Here is a 20,620-nt window from a genome sequence, read left to right as displayed (position 1 = left end):
TCATGCATTCTATTATGCCAAGAATGCAGCAAACTGGTTCTGAATTACAACTTCTCTGAAACCGGCCTGCAATAAAGAAGAGTATGTATATTACTTTTCGTAATCTACTATTCTGAACTGTTGCCTTCCCAAAGTGCCTGGCATTGAAACTTAGACCCCCTCCCCCCTCTTTTCCTCTGCTTTGCCGTCTTTTTTTTTTTTTGGGTGGGGGGGGGGGGGGGGGGGGGTTGCTCTGTATGAACAGGGGATAATTTCATAACTTAACATTCCTTTCTTTTGGGAGGATATAAGGGCATACCTAATGTTACACCTCGGATTTTCGCACGTTAAAGTCGCATCATGAGTTATTCGACGTAAGTTCAAAAAGAAATTATGTTGAGGATAAAATTACAAGAGTCTATAAATAATATTAGTAAGTGACGGAAGATTTGGAAGGTGAATGAATCAAAGAAGCATGAGTTTCGTCAAAAGCCGGCAAGTTGGGAATACGATAACTTGTACTATTGGGTGAGATTAGGAGTGCTCCACATGCTAAGCAAGTAATGATATGAAGTATTTGAATTGTATAATGGTCTCTTATTAAGTTTGGAAGTCAAACGAGTTGTAATACGAAAGTCGACAAAGGGCGTCGCAAGTTAAGTTTGTAAATTTCACTAAAATTTGGGTCAGATGTCTCGGAGCATTTCCCTCAATCTACTTGGATTTACGGGGTGATCCACCTACCAAATCGAAGGTCTACGAGTCTAGTTTCCAGCGCATTTTATCGTTCGTCAATACGACATCGGAGTAGAGAGATATTCGCGTTTTCGTCCAAGGACGCAAACTGCTGCGTGAACAGTGAACATAGTCGGTGGTTTTATCTTGCCCCTGTATATATACATACCTTGGACGAAATTTCCTTCATTTTTTTCACCATAAAAGACCAGAAAACCCTAAGCAATATTCTCAAACCTTCTCCCATTAATCACGAACACTCCTAAAAGCAAATCAAACAACTTCAACATGGAGAAAACCATGGCAATTACGGAATTGTGATTTCTTCACTAATTTGCTTCCTGGATAAAAACTTCACCTTGAAGTAACTTGGAATTTGGAGTGATTTTGATCATCTAAGGTATATTTTAACTTCCTTTTGATCTCTTTGAACTTCTACAAGTAATTAAACCTAGAAATTTGGTGAAACCCCCATAGAATAAGCTTTGACAATTCTTGTAAACTCTTATGGACTTGGCTTGATAGTTGGGCTGTTTTATGTGGTTTTAACGTGTTGTTTGGAGCTATGTTGATATGGATTGGATCTTATTGACGAGGAGGAGTAGAAAAGTAGAATTTGGTAGCGTTTTACGAGAAAATTACGCTACAACAGTGCTATAAATTCACGCCCATGAGTTGCTCGATTAAATATCTAAATGAAGATTTCTATAAGCTATGACCTTGGTTTTGATCTTGAATAGTTTGTATTATGTAGGATATCATTCGTAAGACGTTTGAGGACTCGGGGAAATGTATATAACTCCATCGACGAGGTATGTAGGGCTTTTTATTCTCTTTGTGGCATGACTAGATTTCAAATGACCTTTCATTGAAAAGTTGTTCCGTTAACTTGGATCGATCGCGTTCTATGATAATTGAGCTGACACATACTTCATCTATGGCTTGTACCAAATTATGGTCCACATCTCCTTTTGGCTATCGATTAAAAGACTTTCCGTTCAACTTGTGTCGATTATGTCCCAAAATGGTTAAGCTTACCTTTTCTCCGAAATAGCTTGTATTAAAGTGTATTCCCACATCCTTATCTTTCTTGTCCATCACTTAAAGATGACGGACCTTCCATAGATATAAGTTTCCACTAAACATGAGATGAATACGCTTCCTTGTGATGGACTAATCTTTATTTCATATATGATTGCATCAAATGCCTTTCATGCTTCCTTATCTCTTTTGGCCACCGAATTGGAATGTTTCCGCTAAAATTGGATTGATCATATACCATCCGAACGAGTTGGACTCTATTTCATGTGTAACTCATACCAAGTATCTTACATGTTCTCCATGTTGTTGTCTCTTGAATTGAAAGGTAAAGAACGTAGCGACAATAACGATAATCAGAGGGTAACGACGATAGGTCACTCCGACTTTTTTTATGATATCTCTTCTAAGGTCAGTCTTGCATTGCACTTATATATATGTATTTATTTTCATTACCGAGCCGCGCTATAGTTGGCCGGGTAGGCACTTATATGTGCACCTAGATGTATTTCGTTCTTTACCGAGCCGTGTTGTAGGCGGCCGGGTAGGCACGTAGCTGTGCATTGCCACTGATCAGTTGGGCAGAGATGATGTTATGATAATGAGCTCACCCTATAGAGGGATTTATTATGGTTATATGATATGATATATGCCTCCGCAGCGAGGAATGATTTTGCGGGCATGCATTTACATTTATGTCATGATTATGGTCGCCCTCAGTGGCCTTGTTCAGAGTTTCAGGTTGTCTCTACATCTTTTCCCAAGTTATTTATATCTCTTATGCTTATGTTATGTTTATGCTTACTGCCTTACATACTCGGTACATCTTTCGTACTGACGCATTTTATGTGCTGTGATCATGCCCACAGGTAAGGTAGACTGATTGTTGTACCTTTCTCAGTAGGATACCAAAATTCAGCAGGGATGTTCGCACTCCATTCTCCGGAGTTGCTGGTCAGAGTCATTAAATAGGATGCATGTATATATATAGAGAGAGTATGACTATGGGTACGTCGGGGCCACTGTCTTGACTAGTTGATGCATATTAGTGCTCTTAGAGGCTTACAGACTATCAGTCAGTGTACAGGTATTGTGTTTGGCCTTGCCGGCCTTCTGACTAGTTGTCTTTCTTGGTTGTGGCCTTGTTGGCCCTTGCAATGCATATATGTGTTATTGGGCCTTTTCTGCTTGCAGGTTGTTATGATATACTTCTTACTATTGTTATTCAGCGACCTCATCGGCCTATGATTCACGTTACAGAGTTTAGATATTATAGTTGGTTCGCTCGGCCCCTTCGAGTGCCGGGTGCCGGCCACACCTCAAAGTTGGGGTGTGACACCTAATACGTGATTATTCTAGTTTATGTTTGTATGTGATGCACTTACTCTTTGATTCCATTTTCAGGTCCAGACCTAGTAAGAGTGAGTGCTTCTCTCTAATTATTAGGAAAAATTAAAAGAGGGAAATAAAAAGTTCTTTTAGAAGAGGGGAACAGAAGGTTCATTTAGTTGTACCATTTATCGATCCATCTAGTCATGGATCGGAATAAAGAAGTTTTGTTAAGAAACTCTCAAACCCCCAATTCAAGAAAAAGGGTGGCACTAAAAAAGCTAATTGGAATCGCCCTAACCATGAACCATCTTCTGAAAATGCTCAAGCTTCAGATATTGTCTATCATATACTTTTTCAATCAAAAAAATTGGTAGTGTAATTGGAAAAGGTGGTAACATAGTCAATCCCTAAGAATGGAAACACAGGCAAAAATCACAGTTGCTGACTCTGTTCGTGGTTCAGATGAGAGAGTGATAATAATCTCTAGTTCTTCTAAAAAGCTGGCTGGAAGAACCAACAGTGACTATGCAATGAGAATCAAGTGACAAGGGAAGAAAATGAGGGCATGGAGCCACATTGTGCTGCCCAAGATACTCTTTTGAAGGTCCATGACAGGATTGTTGAGGAAGACTTGGGTGGAGCAGCGGATGAGAATTGCGAGGAAATTGTAGTCACTACACGCCTCATTGTTGCAAACAATTTGGTGGGATGCCTTTTGTGAAGAAAAGGCGATGTTATTCTGAGATTGCTGAGTGAGACTGGGCCTAGCGTTCGTGTTCTTCCTGCCGATCATCTCCCTGGTTGCGCAATGGCCACTGATGAATTAGTTCAAGTAAGTATCTTATTGATCTTTTGATGCAGCCAATAGAAATTTCTAGCTCATAAGTTTTTTTCTTACTGGAGAGTAGTGATAGTTCTGAGGGTGAAAGGAAATGAAAGATGCAAAATTAAGTGTTCATTTTAATAATCAAATTTTACTAATACACACTATTCAGTACTATTCTTAAATATCCTACCAAAACGAGCCCTTCTAGTTATCCGGATATTCCAGGTTCCACTAGGTAAGTATTATCTATTCATGATTTTGCATCTTCTGTGTAATAAACTTTGTTTTGCCATTAAAGTGATCATTTTCATGAACTCCAGATACCTAACAGTCAGAAGTCCCCAGGAGATGAAGATTCCAACCAACTCCTATGGTTCGCATTAGGAACAGGAGGGTATAATGTCATCAAGGTAATGCTTCTTTTCCAAGACTAGACATTGGACAAGTTTAATGATAATTCTTTCGTATTTCTTGTTCTCTCCTATTATTTCCCGTCTTCCAGTAGAAGCCTTATAGAATTCTGTGTCCCTGACATCCAATAAAATTGGAACTATTCATTAGCAAACCCCTGCGCAAGGATGACATGCACGAAACAAGGAAAAAAGAAGCCTTACATAATTGGTTTTCCCCTGCCAAGTTATGTGACACTACAAATATTAGAAGTGCTAAATCTTTACACAATGTCTGGTTCAAGGTAGGAGAGGAGAATATGAAAGGTATGAGGGGGATGCAACTTGTTTATTTCCATAAAGGGAAGTAAATTGCAGTTGATCGTGTTATTCAATCTTCAAAAAGGGGAAAAGAACAATTTGTAGTATTTTAAAGTTGGACAATCCCCTTTCTGTCCAGCTATGGAGATATTGCAAAAATTGATGTGGAGGGGGTAGTATACCCTCTTCTAGTACCACTCCCTTTCCTATTGTTTTCCTGACTAAACAAGGGAAATGTTCTTTGCCCATCTTTTGTACCTTATGCAACCCATTGTCTTCCCGCTCCAACCAAGTATAGCATTTAGTATTGTTGTTCTTCTTTTTATGGTTCTTTATGTGTAAATAGAAACAACAACGACTAGTTTTATTAGTATGGAGCAAATATGCTCCATTTCTCAAATGAGGAGCGGCATGTGATGTTTCTTTTTTATAGACAAACTAATAATGTTTTTGATGCGGTTATACAAGATTAGACAAGATTTAAAATGACAACATTCGACAAAATATGCAAGCAACACTCATAGAGGATAAAATCGGAGGATTTCACTTGAGATGGTTTGGTCATGTCCTACATTACCTCTAGATGTACCGATCCGTATGTGGCAACCCGACTCACCCTCCGTGGACTAACCTTACAGAGGAACCCTTAGGTTTTCGGCGCATTAGATTCTTACCAATGTTTGCATTATTCAAGTTGACTTTCTCCCTTCCGCTAAATAGAAGTAAAAGATTCATATAGGTGATACCACATAGTTGAGATTAAGGTTTAGTCGTGTTGTTACATTTACATTGAGTCTGGTGTTAACCAGAATTATTTTAGTTTATTTGCTATGGTAAGTTATTTCTAATTATCTTAAATATAAATTATAAATTCAGGTTGCTGGAAATAGGCCAAGGTTCCAGGATCCTCATTCTAATGGGTCTGGATTTGTTGATGATATTTGTGGGTCCTCAGGCAATTTAAATGCAGAGCAGAATGCTTTTCAGGGATTTGGTTCTTCTGCTGGATGGAGCACCGATGATCAGCAAAGTGCTTACCGTCATAGCTCAACAAAGTGTACCAAAATTATAGTGCTTCAAGGTAGATACTCTAGCGTTAGTCCTTCCCAATTGCCTTACCAAAACGTTAATCCTCATCAAGCTCCATACAGAAGCATCAATGTGGAACAACAGCCTTACCAACATATGAGGGCACAAGGATCCTACTACTATTGACGTTAGATGCTAGGTTCCATTGCCAACTGATGGAAAATTTTAGGATTATTATTATTATTATTTGGAATTTGAGAAGTTCCTAGTATTCAGAAAGCCAGTTGCATTTTGTTTGTATTTACAACATAGTACTGGCTTTTATCGAATGTAGATATTGCTCGTGTGACCAGGCATTGCTGGATTGTGGTATTTCCTGCATTCCCGGCAGGACTGAAGGTTCATATTTGTTGGCAACCTGTATCAACTGACAGTAGGGCCGTCTCAATAAGATTGGGCGCCTAAAGTCAAATTTCAGAGAGAGGTCTTAATTTTCTTTTTAAGAAAAAAGAAAGATCGTTATATATATTTTTATTACTATATATTTTTATTACTAGTGTGTTTAGGTGCGAAGTCATTAATTACTATTTTATAATCGTCAGGAATAATTCAAAGTTGTTAACAATTTTTTGAAATCAATTTATTCTAAAAAAAAAATTCAATTGACAATATAGCTAATCAATCACGTGAATATTTTTTTTTTTATTAATTTATAAATATTGTGTACTCCCTCTGTCTCAATTTATGTGAGACAATTTGGATTTCGAGTGTCAATTTTGTTTTTTGTTTTTATCGTGAATAAATTTAGACATACAATTTTTAAATTTTTTGAAAAACAATTTACATATTTAGAAAGTAGATAAAAGTACTATAAGTCACAATAATTTTTAAAACACATTAGCACAAAATTTAATTAAAAAAGGGGCCCCAAGAATTTGGGGACCTAAAGCCATTGCCTTAATGGCTTGGGCCTTGGGCCGTCGGTAACTGACAACAATTTTTTGCGCGGAGTACCCTTCTTTTGGGCTGGTCTTTATATTTTGCCCCTCATTTATGTCTTCTTTAAATTTTGCCCTTGTCGCATGTTTAATGGAAGTTTTTTGACAAAATTACCCTTACCCCATTAAAATCCTTTTTATTTCGTCATTTGCCCTTTTCTTTTCTTTTTTTGCTTCTTCTTTCCTCCTCTGTTTTGTGTTTGTCTCATCTGTTCTAAAACTTAGGTACGAATTTGGATCTTTTGCTCGTTTCAATATTTGTTTTTATGTTAAATTGTTATTTGTTGAATTGATATCCTTGTCTTCATCGTTTTTTATATTTAATTGATCATTTTTTTATTTAAAATTATAGTGTTTTGTTATAGTGTCTGTATGATTTTTTGAACTTAAGTTTCATTCCCCATGTATATATTTTGATTTTTTGAATGTCGTAATATGTTTTAGTTGATTTTGATATGTGTTTTGGTTTTCTCTTTGTTGAATCGTTGAAGTTTTACCTGTGAACAGCTGTTTTATGTTGTTGCTGCTGTTTTTATTTAATAATCTGATTTTTGTGAAGAATGTGTTTGTCTGAGGCAACATATGTCGGGTCCGGCAGAGTTCTTGGTTTTTGAAACTGAAGTTATGCCGGTTCCGGCATAAATTTATGCTTGTTCCGGCATAACTTCATGAATTAAGTTAATTTATGTGTGCTTGGTTTTTTTGTGTTGTCTTGTTAATAATTTTGGTTTTTATGCAATCTTATGTGTTTTTGGTGTTTTGTTAATAATGTTTTGTTTTGGTTATGAAAAATGAAAGTTTGCCTCTCACGGCATACTTTGTAATTTTGTAAACTGAAGTTATGCCGGTTCCGGCATAAAGTTATGCTTGTTCTGGCATAACTTCATGAATTAAGCTAATTTATGTGTGCTTGGTTTTTTCGTGTTGTCTTGTTAATAATTTTGGTTTTTATGCAATCTTATGTGTTTTTGGTGTTGTTTTGTTAATAATGTTTTTGTTTTGCTTATGAAAATGAAAGTTGCCTCTAACAGCATACTTTATTCTTTTGTAAAGTGAACTTCTGCCTCCTCCGGCATACTTTTCTAGTTCTTAACACTTGCGTAAATTTTTGTTTTGCTCATGAAAATAAAAGTTTGCCACCAACAACATACTTTGTTCTTTTGTAACGTGAACTTCTGCCCCCTCCGGCAGACTTGTCTAATTCTTAACACTTGTGTACTTTTTTATTTTGCTTATGAAAATGAAAGTTGTCTCTAACAGCATACTTTGTTCTTTTGTAAAGTAAATTTCTGCCTCATCCGGCATACTTTTCTAGTTCTTAACACTTGTATACTTGATGTTTTGCTCATGAAAATAAAAGTTTGCCACCAACAACATACTTTGTTCTTTTGTAACGTGAACTTCTGCCCCCTCCGGCAGACTTGTCTAATTCTTAACACTTGTGTATTTTTTTATTTTGCTTATGAAAATGAAAGTTGCCTTTAACAGCATACTTTGTTCTTTTGTAAAGTAAACTTCTGTCTCCTCCGGCATACTTTTCTAGTTCTTAACACTTGCGTAAATTTTTGTTTTGCTCATGAAAATAAAAGTTGCCTCTAACAGCATACTTTGTTCTTTTGTAAAGTAAACTTTTGCCTCCTCCGGCATATTTTTCTAGTTCTTAACACTTGTATACTTGATGTTTTGCTTATGAAAATGAAAGTTTGACTCTAGCGGCATACTTTGTTCTTTTGCAAGATGAACTTCTGCCTCCTCCGGCATACTTGTTCAGAACTTTGCCTGATTATTTTTTATCAACTGAAGTTACTATAATTTCAAGTCTAAGTCATTGAGCATTGTATACTAATCAAATGGAACGTATAAACTAATCAAAATCAGAACAAAGCAATAAATTTGATCAATTCTATGTTGTTGAGTAAAATTATGATTCGCAATGTTGAATCTCAACTTAATATCAGTTGTTTAGTTCATAGAAGATGATTTGTTGTTATTTTCAAATATTAACAAATCTAAACTTAATAAAGCATCAAATTGAGTTGAATTACGTTCAATTGAAACGCTATATATTATGTATTTATCTTTTCCGATGTTGTAGCAGCAAAATCAATGGAGATTTCTCCGGTGAAATGTTGGAACGATGGAACGATTGAAAGGTTTGTTGTTGGAATGATGGATGGATTTAATTGGATGTTTGGAATTCGTTACAGACTTTCAGGTTTTTATATGTGATGGATAGGGGTAGTAACGTATTTTCTTATTATTTTTTAGTTTAGAAGGGCCAATATTAAAGACCACGCATTACGGGGGCAAAAATTAAAGACCAACGCATTTGAAGGGCATTCGCGCGAATTGCCCAACTGACAGTAGCAAGCATACTTGAATACTAGAGGTTCGTATGCATTTAACTCTTTGTTTTCGAGTCAATTTTACAATTTTCATTACTAAATTGGATTAGATTAATTTTTTTAAGTAAATATAATTTATTAGATTAATTTTTTAAGTAATATAATTTAAATTCAAATCCTCATGAAATTAATGTGCTTTAAGCCAGGGAAAGTGAAAATGCCTTTCTATGATGGGAAAAAGACTTTGAGAGGCCACCAGCAAAAAATAAAGCCTAAAAAAAGGCCCCTTTTGGGCTTAATACAGCAATGTGGCCCTTCTGCCCAAACTAATCTCAGATGCTAGCAGCCTAGCCCATTCACTGCTATATATATATATATATATATTGAAAAGACGTCACTAAAAGGTTCGTTTCCAAAAGAACAGGACTATTTGTGGCGCCACTAATGATTAACGAAAAAAAATTCATATTGAGCCTTCAAAAACTGTATCATTGTTGTATAGAATATGTATCATTACTGTATATGTATATAAAAATGTATAATATGTGTATAATTAGTAAGTATACATTAATTATATATTTTTTAAACAGAATTATACGTCGATTATACATTTATTATACACAAATTATACAATTTCTATACATATTCTATACGATAATTATACAGTTTCTATGCGTGTGATACATCTTTTCTATACATATACAGTAGTGATACATATTCTATACAAAAATGATACAGTTTCTATACGTATGACACATTTTCTATACATATACATATACAAGGGTCTTTCGGAAATAGCCGTCCTACCTTGGTAGGAGTAAGGTCTGCGTACACTCTATCCTCCCCAGACCCCACGTTGTGGGATTCCACTGGGTTGTTGTTGTTGTTGTTGTTGTATACATATACAATAGTGATACATATTCTATACAAGAATGATACAGTTTATCCGCATATACTGAAATTACTTGAAAAATGGCTAGCAAATGAAATTATTTTGAAAAGGCTAAAAAATAACGTTTAAGATTCTTGAGCCGCAAGGTGTCAATTGTTTCACCCGAATGGCCATTTGTGTCCTAATCCCATTTATGATTTAAAACATTGAACTAACTGTCGATCGCAGTTGCTCCCTCAATTGTCTCTAACCAGCTGGGCCCAGCCCATGGGCTGTGTACTGGTTGGTCCCATGGGCTAAAAAGATTGTAACGCTTGGGCAGTTGGACACGGTCAAACCAATGTGTAACTTTAGTGGGGCTGTCACTTGGAACGATTATCTTGTGGTACAATAAAATTGTTTCCTGACTGCATGTATTATGTCGGAGTCCTCTTGTTATTTGTTTTGAATATCTGGGTTTATCCAGAGGTTCCTGCATTCCCTTTCTTTCATTTCTTTGTGTCATCTTGCTACTATGATAGAGGATTCTAATACTCTCCACTGCAGTATAGTACCTTTAGCAAAGTTAAATTTTGACCGAATGACTTATAGACTGGAAATGGATTATGGATGCTAACATGATATATACTCCCTCGGCGCGGGGTAGAGCAGTTTGGTAGCTCGCAAGGCTCATAACCTTGAGGTCATGGGTTCAAATCCTGTCTCCGCAACATCTTGTTTTGCCAAACTATTTTAGGGTTGACTCTGTTAACTAGTAATTAATTTAGTAATTAATTCCCGCCTTTCGCCGGTTCAAAAAGAGTGCCCTTAAGAAAATACTATCTTCAAAGCAAAAATAAGTAATTTGATTAAATTAACTCTAATTAAATAAGTATTGAGATTTGGTCACTTAACACACTTAATAAGGATAAATTTGGAAAAATAAGGTTAATTTTTTCTTGATTTGGTAAGTGAACACTCTTTTTTAACCAAAAATAAATGCTAAGTTGACACTCTTTTTGACCTGAAGAGAGTATTACAGATGAATTTATTAGAGAAGAAACTTTACATCCATAAATTGTGTCCAAGTTAGTGGTATCCATGTTAAGCAGTAACTTTCAACACCTTTGAAATTATATAAAAAAAAAATTATGAGCTCGGGCATGCACTTGTTTTTCGGATTTAACTTTACACTTAATGTTAAATTCAGTTTTTTTAAACTTGTGATAGTCAGTTACCTGCTTTGTTTTCCTGATCACTAATCCCACCTATTATAGATAGTGAACTGGTGACATGATGCGTGTAAATATTTTTCAAAACTGCCAGTGTATTATTATGTGTATAAGTCAACCCTTGTTTTTCTAGGTTCCCCATAGGTTTCCGGACGTACCTAAATGGATTGGGACCTCGTTGAAAACGGAAGTGGGTGCACAAGTTGTCTTAGCTTTGTCCACCAGTGCGTGATTTCTGCCATCTTTTTGAGAGTCATGACTTACTTTGGTGAAGCAAATGATGGACTATTCTTGGGTGTTTGACATACTTTTTTGAGTGGTTTTCCCAAACTGTACAGACTACAGAATAAGTACAGTGACATAGCAAGGACTTGTTATTGCATTTTACACATGACGCTAATGCTCTCATGGTACGTAAAAGAGCTTCTTTCTTTCGCCTCGTCTCCTGTTTTGTCGTATCATAGAGTATAGGCCAAACCAAAACAATGGCCTATATAGGCTCGCTATTATTATGCCTGTATTATTTCGATAAAATTCACGATATATGGCCATAATTAAATGTTTGCTGTTCTCAATTTGTCATATGGCTCCACCCATATATTAGTGCTCTGACCCGCTTGTCCACTCTACCCAGTCTCCAGAGGGAATTGGGTGGGTAGCTCTATTTAGGAAAAGGTTGAATTAGCATCTAACCCCAAAAAAACTAGTCTATATTATTGCAAATCCCGCATGTACGATCTTCTTGTCATTTAATGGCATTAGTTTCTTTGTATCTCTGCACATACTATCACTAATCTTGGATGCATATAATACTTACAATTCATTTATCCAAAAAAATAGTAGTTCTTAGAGGGTGTTTGGATTGCCTTATTTTAAGTGTTTATTGGCTTTTAAGCTCTTTTCTACTTTTTGTTGTGCTTGAGAAAGATAAAAAGTGTTTTTAAGTACTTACTTTTAGGCCAAAAAAGTATAAAAATAAGCCAAAAGTTGGGTATTCCCAACTTATGGCTTTTGGATTTTAACTTGTAAGTAGGGGTGGCAAAACTTGCCCAAACCCATTTTACCCGCCAAACCCGCCTAAGCTTTAATGGGTTTGGGCTAAAGTGATTTTGAAGATGGGCTGATTTGGACTAGCCCAAGTTGACCCATCACAAATCATTAGCCCAAGCTAGCCCAAACTGACCCATCAATTGTCATCCATTCATAAGTATTTTTTGATTATTATTTAAATTTATTTTTGTAATTATTTTTAGATTTTTTTTATTTCCTTATTTTAAAATTTTTACTAGTAATTTTTTTATTTTTCAGTTTTTTTTTTCTTTTTTCTGAGGGTCTATGCTTTCCATTTTTGTTTAACCTATTTTTGACCCACCTATATCCGACACACGTTTGCCACTCCTCGTTATGTACAAGACAATCATAAAAATATACAAATAAGGCAAAGAGGTAAAACAGAGGAATCTGACAAAATTACTACTCATTACATTAATTAACATTTAATTTTCTTGGATTTACTTTTTGGAATAATTTCGAATATAATTTATGTACTGAAACTTATGAGGAAATATTTACAGTGAATATCTTTATTATTTTGAGCAAAAGCATATGTTTGAGTTTTTTATATCCAAAAAGTATTTAAATCAAAATATCGTTTATTTAGAAAAGCATGAGCGAGAGAATATTTGCAATCAAAGAATATCGATATTTTTAATTCCTCAAAATGTTTAAATGGTGGGTTAAGTTGGGCGGGTTGGGTTATGACCTTTCATTTAGCCCCATCTTGACCCAACTCATCTTAGCACAAACAAGCTTTTCGGGTAGGATTGGGGTTTGACCCATCTATAGGTTCAACCTATCTTGACCCGCCCAACTTTTGCGGCCCATTTTCTACCCCTACTTATAAGCTATCTTTGAAAAGTCAATCCAAACACCCTCTTAGTTTGTCACTTATATTCGTTAGGCCAGAATGACTTACTATTCCAATCAGAGTCTATCCACTATTTGGTGCTTGACATCTGCATCAGAAAATCACGTCTTGGCACAAGAAAGAGATGACATTATAGAACAATCACATTATAACATCTTGTGTTTAGATAATGGTTTTATGGCCGGCAATCTGAAAGGATACCTGGGAAATAATGGTTCAAATATGGGGTAATGTTTCAAGTGAATTAGACAGACACCATGAAAAAACCACTAAATTTCAGTTAATCCTGGTGTCAGAATATTTTGCCATTTTCGTTTGTGGTAATTGACTCTAGAAAGGAAAAATAAAAGGAAAAAAGGGGGATAAGTAAATCACAATTTGGCTTTTACTTCTTCCTTTAGTGGAATTAGATGATAGGCATCTATTCTCTAGAGTTTTATCTTACTCTTTAAATTTCTGTCTTTTATCGATAGATGCTAATTAATAGGTTAGATTGTAGTGTTGTACCTATCTTAGAGGCTTTATATTTCCAGGGTATGACACGAATTCCATAGAGAAATATCATACAATTTGTGTTAGTCAACTGGTTTATGAGTGCCTTAATCTCTGCCAAGTCCTTTCAAAGGATTTTCCTCACGTATTGCATGGGGATTTTTTGTTTTTATTTTTTATAAATCAATTAGCAGTTTGACTTCTTCGTAGTCATTGGCATGGTTTGTTCGTCGCCTAAACATCAAACATGCTATATACACGATGATAGGAGTTGAGTTTAAATGAAGCGCTGATTGATATAGTCGATTCCAATTTATTTAGGAGTGAGGTGAAATTATTATTATTGTACACCTAGTTAATTAACTTTATCAATTTTTTAATTTTAGAATTAAGCCAAAAATGGGGAGACTATATCACTAAACCACGGAAGGATGTCGCACACTAATTTATCATTGACTTCTATGTCGGGCTAAACCACTTTCAGTGCGATTTATTTATGTCTAGTTTTGTCTTGGGACTTATCATCACAATGAAATGGAAAGTTAATGAAAACCTGCCTCCAAAACTAGTTGTATTAGTGCATTTAGAAGTTACAGAAACTTAGTAGTTGACATCATGTTGTCGTACATACTATCTATACTTGCCACGATTTCCATTTTAAAGTGTTTTCTAATTTCATGTAATTTTTTAAAATTGTTGCTATTGACATTGTAAAGATTTTCCAGTCAACAGTACTAAAACTGTGTAATAACATAGTTTTAAAATTTGACAATACCATTTCAAGATATAGTACTGGTCGTTCTGTATCATTTAACATGATGTCATTAATATGTGACCAGAAGTCGAAGAGTCTTTTTTAAGTATCTTTTCCATTCATTTTTTAATATTGCAATAGAACTTTTCTAGACATTTTTTAAGTAATTAGTGATCGTCTGGAAGCACCGGGGAACGTTCATTTGCCGATATTTGGGTCTGCGATCGCCTATCGTCGGTTACCAAGGATTAACTTTCTTTCAGTTATTCTAATTTATTAATAAGAAAACAGATTTTCCGATATATAAAATAAAGTTCCAATGCCTTGATTCAGTAGCCATCTCTGCAATTTCTAGTGGAGTATTATTAATTATCAACGTACAACTATTTTTCTAGTTTGAATCTTGTTTCAAATTTCTTCAAGTGGTCGATGATATTGTGACTTGTAGAGTTATAGTTCTTTTGTGTACTTTCTAATTGTGTAAGTTTAATTCAAAAATATTAAGGAACCAGCATTCAAATTAAGGTTCAATTAGATAGTCAGACTCTCCTAGTAATCATCCTTTTGAAGAGAAGAGAACTCCAGCAAATTCTAAGGAAATTCAACAACAATATATGAGGTGTAGTGATACTCGTGCCAACTTACCTCAAAACAGACCATATCACACGTAGGCAAGCTCTATTTGCAGGCTCTGATTTGATGTAGTATTCAAATATATTATCCAGGACAATTAAATCTGAGCACATTAAAGAAGGTAAATCTTCATTGACCAATGGCCATTGCCACTAATAATAAGATCAAATTTCTCCTCGCACTTATTGCTGCCATGTGAGCCCAGCAGAGTCAACACATTAGTCTGCATTGAGCGGATTTTGGTAAGATTTTCCACTCATTATCTCAACACTTTCTAAGTATGTTGGTCAGTGTCAATGCTCTTCGTAACTGTTAAACCACAATATAATACCTAACGAGAATAATTTAAGAAAACAACTGAATAGGAGCGGGTAAATTGAACTTCTTTACGGGCTTTCGTTTTGGTAATTTAGGGACTATAGTTTCAGAATAGTTGAACAAAGCCAACAAGGGCAGGAATGTAATGCTAGATGATGTTTTAACTAGTGAATTGGTTCGCGCTTCGGGCGATTATAAAACTCTTATTTAATTTATGAAATATATTTTTTAATATCCGAATATTTAATATAGTTAGATCTTTTTAAGTCTTCAAATTGAAATGGATTAGATTTTAGTCACTTAGTTTTATTCTTTTTGTTTATTTTTTTTTAACAATTAGGATTTTCATTATTCCAGAAATACTTGAAATTTATATAATAATATAATCTATATAGGTGAGACGTCGTTTAAACGTAATTTTACTTTGTTTTTATTTTACGTATTTTAATCTCTTTATGTTGCTATGCTTATAAATTTTAACTATAATTTTCCTTGTTCATTTAATATATGAAGTATCTAGCTAACTTCTCATCTCTACCTTTCAAGAGTTACATTTTAACGCTTTCTTCTTTTCAAAAATCTTTAAAAAGGAAAATGCATCAACAATGTCTACTACAAAAATAATAAGGAAAGGAAAGAAAAGCATACATATAAAATCTCTTGGATTAATTTTTTCCTTGTCTTTTTTCCTCTCCTTTTGCCCTTTTTTCTTTTTATTTTCTTTTCTCATCTTCTTTCTTTCTTGCTTCCCCACCCAATCAATATTTACCTTTTTCCTTTTCTTCTTTCATCGGAACATTACATTCTTTATAACCAGCAACTTCACTCTAAAACTACTATTTTCCATCCTCGAAATCATCGAAACCATACAAAAATGTCATAAAATCTAAAAAATTGCATGTTCTACGAATTCAACACATGACATCATCGAAAAAGGAGAGAGAATTCAAAATAAAACAAAATTTTCAAGCTTCAAGTTCATTGAGAATCCTTTTGACAATTGAGAACTTTATCGTTTACTAATTCTTTTCATTGAAAAGATGTAAAACTATTTAGTAAATCTAATTGTAAAATAACATCTTTACTTATTATCATTCATATATTTTTCAACCTTAGCCGTTAATATTTAAGCAACAAAAGCATTTTTACACTATCTATAAAATACAGGATAGAGAATGAAAAGTATAAATCATTTAAAAAAATAAATAGACAATAATTGGGTAAAACTTTAGTACCTGAAAACCCCGCTTGCAGTCCAAGAAAGTTAATATTTATTGGACATCAAAAGAGAAAGAAGAAGAAACCAGAAATTGAAATCATAATAAGCTGCTAAAAATAACAGTATCATCAAATCATAAAAAAAATAAAAAATCACAGCCATGTATAAAGTATAGAGGAGGGAGTATCGCATCCACATATAAACACATTACGCACCTATTTTCCATCTGTAAAAAAAATCACAGCCATGTATAAAGTATAAAATAATATAATGTTCTAAAAACTTGTAAAAATAAGAGAGCCAAAAGAACTCACCGTGAAAGAGAATGACAAAATTGGTTGGGTTAAGGAAGCAGTGATTAAATTTATACCATATGGTTGATAATGATTTTTTGTTAAGATATAATAATTATATGTAATCAAAGCTGAAAAAACTGAAACTTTTAAAGTACCCATTTATGGACTTTTTTATCGTGGTGCTGGTACAAACAGAAGGTTAAAAATTAATCACTTTCGGTTACTTTTTTACGAAATATTAAAGACAGAGAGGGATTTCAATAAATGTTATAACTGTCAAATAATGAGAGGAGATATATTAATTATTTTTGGAGGTTTTTATGACAAAAAATGAGGGTAAAAATTCAAAATTATGAGAAAAAAGATAAATAGTAAAGCTGGCCAATGAGACATGCCACATCATCATGCCCATTCCTAGCTTTATTATTATATATAGATATAGATTTGGATGCAACTATTAACATATTGTATAAAAGTTTAAAATTTGACTATGTTTAGAGGGATAATTGGGGTCTAAAATAAAGGTAAAGAAATTTGTAGAATCTTAAACTTTATAAGGGGTTCATCTTCGGTTCAAACTCTCCCTTATAATTTTCTAGTTTGTCTAGTGTCTTTCTTTTGTTCTTGCCGTAGCATAGGCCTTCGCCATTTCAAAAGGGCATTTCACTTATTTAGAGGATGAAAGACAAATAAAAGAATCAGGAGGTCGAATTTATGTAAATGCAGTCAGAGGCCAATTTAGGACGGGTTCAATTAAATCCATTATTTCAGTTCGAACTATGCATATCTACACTAATACACATGCCATAAATCACGTAATAAGTAGTATATCCAGCCACTTGAGTTTGCATTATGCAGAAAACTGGAAAATGGCGTTGGAAAATTTCAAGCCACGATTACTTGTTAAAAAGGAAAGATTGTCTTTAGCAGGAAGCATATTATAATGGAAAAAATCACCATCATTATTAACCCCCCCCCCCCCCCAAAAAAAAAAGATTTAATTAAGTACTTTTAAAAATAAAAATATAAGTTATCTTCTCATACCGGTGAGGAATTTGCTAATAAAAAAAAGGAAAAAAAAAGTAAAGTTATGGGAGCAAGGCTTGGTGGCGGGGGAAGGTGGTTAAAGTGAAGTTGATGGTGGATCAAGGTGGTTAAAGTGAAGTTGATAGTGGATCACAAATCTTAAAAATCAAGCATGAGTTGAAAACATATTTAATCAAGGGGATTATGATTAAGGGCCCTAGTTTGACTCCAAAAGAAGCTGTCTAATCATGGGATTTGGGATCAGAATTAGATTTAAGTTTAACAACTAATTTAATTTTAAGAGTCAAAACAACTGAGTCTTTGTGGCTCATTAGGTATATAATTGTCCCTTGTGATCTTCAAGTACTAGAAGTCAAAAAATATTTTAATTTTTTTAATAAAAAAGTCATTTTCTAATGTTAAGTTATCAGAAAATGTTTCACTGAAAAACGTTTTCCATCCCGGGGGGGGGGGGGGGGGGGTTTGGGAAATGACGTTCCTCATCTATACGCGAAAGTAGTGTTCCTTACAAAAATTTTATTTTTTAACTTTATATTTACTGCTTCAATTAACACTTTAAAACAAATTATAAGTATTTATTTTTATTATCTAATATGCTAATATTTTTTAAAATCTTTTCATCTAAACAATTAAATGTTGATAAATATTATATTTACTAGAAATATCTTTCGGCGAAAATGATTTCCGTCATATTTAACACTAGTGAAGTAGCCCTGCTTCATGTGGTTGAATGTGTGCATAACTGTAGCACATGAATCTCTTAGCGCACACGTTATTGAATACATGTGTATATCCTGATATATTTATTTCGTTAGATAATAAAAAAAATCCTTAAATTTTCATCTACTCATATAACATGAAGATGAAAGTAAAAAAATTTAAAAGCAATTTTACTCTAGCTAACTATAATAAGCTCTTTGTTGTTTAGTGCCTCGTAGTTAGTTTTGTCAACTGTATATCACAATTAATTGTTAAGACTCAAAGGAGAATATATCTAACAAACAACATTTCATTTGTCATGGTTAAAAGCAGTGAAAATGTGATAAAAGAATGGTATTTAACATTGTAATTCTTAGTAGAGGAGAGCTTTGCATCAAGCTATTTGTCACAAAATCAAAAGAAAACAATAAAGAAAATAAAAAATAAAAAATAAAAAGAGAAAAAAAGAGAAAAAAAGGAAGTGGTTATTGTAGCCATCAACTTAAAGGCACTTTTGATTCACTCGTGCAAGGAAATGTTTAAAATAAGTGGTGAAGTGTTATCATCTAATCATTATCATAGGATAAAATTCTTTTATGAGTATGAGTGCGTTATTTCATTATTATAAAATGAAAAGGGTCTTTTATTTTCTGACGGCTTTGTTTATTTTATTTCATAGACTATTTAGAAGTGTGTTATCACTCGACCTCAAGACCCATAGTATTTTTCTGGTCTAAACATCCTTTCCGATGCATTATATTGACTTGCCATCTCAAATTTTTATTTCTGTTTTGCTTATTTTAGCTTAAACTACTTCAAACGAAATTCCTAATATTCAAAATGGTGTTCTTTATTAATCTCAAAATTCAAATATTTGCGGAGTATTTTTTAAAAACGGAAAAGGGCCAAAATTACCCCTGAACTTTGGGAAATAGTTCATACATACCTTTCGTTATACTTTCGGGCCAATTATACCCTTACCGTTATACTATGAGGTCAATTATACCCTTATGTTTAACAGCTGCCACGTGGCATCATCCCAGCCCTTCAAAATTATTTTCCCCTTAAATAATTTTTTACTCACTAAAATAACCCAACCCGACCCGATTTTTTTTTTTCCAGCCAAGGGTAATGGGTTGGGTCCGTATCAGTTTGGCTGGAAAAAAAATCGAGTCGGGTTGGGTTATTTTAGTGAGTAAAAAATTATTTAAGGGGAAAATAATTTTGAAGGGCTGAGATGATGCCACGTGGCAGCTGTTAAACAAAAGGGTATATTTGACCTCATAGTATAACGGTAAGGGTATGGATAAACTATTTTCCAAAGTTCAGGGGTAATTTTGGCCCTTTTCCGTTTTAAAAAATTTGGAGAAGGGGAGAATTGGAAGGCAAGGTGGGATCAGAGACTCTGGCTGAGATACTTTTTAGTAATACTAAGGCCCCGTTTGTCCATAGATACCAAAAAAATTCACTTTTTTTGGAATTTTGGAGTTGGAGTTGTGTTTGACCATAGTTTTTGAAATTGTAGTTTTTGGTGAAATGTAGTTGTAAAAAGGTGAAAAAATTAATTTTTTTTGAAAAACAAGTTCTTTGAGTTTTTGGTATTCCGGAATACAACTTCAAGTTGTATACGGAATTCCCATGGCCAAACGCTGATTTCAGAACAAAGTGAAAAAAAAATTCCGGAATAAAGTGAATAATTCTTATGGCCAAACGGGGGCAAAGTTTCATCAGAAACCATTTCACAAAGAACATTCTTTATATATATGTTTAATTTTTTGTACGGACACCGACAAACATAAGATAATTTGATATTGCCTAAAAATAATACAAAGTATTAATTTAGTACCAAAAATAAATCCGTAAATGATCATAATCTCAGAATTAAACGTATCAATTGAATTAGGATAATAAATTGACATTCCTTACCAAAAATCTTACATCTTAGTCCAAATGCCATAATGGGGCAACTCTAGAAATTTATAACCTTCCCTTTGCTGGTGATTGGACAAGAAGAATACTGCTAGAGTGCTAGTATTCCTCCAATTAAGTTCTTTTTTCTTGAATGTTGTTGGGCCTGAGCTAAAGTTTTAGTTAAGAATTCGATAGAATTTAATAGTTTGATCAAATTTTTATAGTTGCG

The 20,620-nt window shown here is 34.0% G+C and overlaps 1 protein-coding gene and 1 non-coding gene across 8 annotated transcripts; both read left to right on the top strand.

The window, feature by feature from the left end:
• The first annotated feature begins 706 nt into the window (after positions 1-706).
• Positions 707-6,146, top strand: LOC132623159 (uncharacterized). 7 transcript variants are annotated; one of them, XM_060337875.1, is made up of 5 exons: positions 707-1,114; positions 1,469-1,526; positions 3,547-3,916; positions 4,231-4,320; positions 5,497-6,146. In XM_060337875.1, the coding sequence occupies exons 3-5, from the start codon at positions 3,893-3,895 to the stop codon at positions 5,833-5,835; spliced, it is 453 nt and encodes a 150-aa protein (XP_060193858.1). In that variant the 5' UTR covers positions 707-1,114; positions 1,469-1,526; positions 3,547-3,892; the 3' UTR covers positions 5,836-6,146. The 7 variants fall into 7 exon arrangements, with proteins under 7 accessions (XP_060193858.1, XP_060193857.1, XP_060193851.1 ...); XM_060337874.1 differs by having other exon boundaries at positions 3,157-3,916; XM_060337868.1 differs by having other exon boundaries at positions 2,622-3,916.
• Positions 6,147-10,520: 4,374 nt separating this feature from the next.
• On the top strand, positions 10,521-10,594 carry TRNAM-CAU (transfer RNA methionine (anticodon CAU)). The gene has a single exon. It is a non-coding gene; the product is annotated as a tRNA-Met (tRNA).
• Positions 10,595-20,620: the final 10,026 nt, after the last annotated feature.

This window comes from Lycium barbarum, chromosome 12 (genome assembly GCF_019175385.1).
Source record: "Lycium barbarum isolate Lr01 chromosome 12, ASM1917538v2, whole genome shotgun sequence".
NCBI lineage: Eukaryota > Viridiplantae > Streptophyta > Magnoliopsida > Solanales > Solanaceae > Lycium > Lycium barbarum.
This window is presented reverse-complemented; position numbering and strand designations above follow the sequence as displayed.

Excerpts from the sequence above, each read along its gene's own strand:
- LOC132623159 (XM_060337875.1), top strand. The coding sequence starts at position 3,893 with ATGGCCACTGATGAATTAGTTCAA. Across the intron at positions 3,917-4,230 it reads CCACTGATGAATTAGTTCAA|ATACCTAACAGTCAGAAGTC; the intron begins GTAAGTATCTTA and ends CATGAACTCCAG. Across the intron at positions 4,321-5,496 it reads GAGGGTATAATGTCATCAAG|GTTGCTGGAAATAGGCCAAG; the intron begins GTAATGCTTCTT and ends TTATAAATTCAG.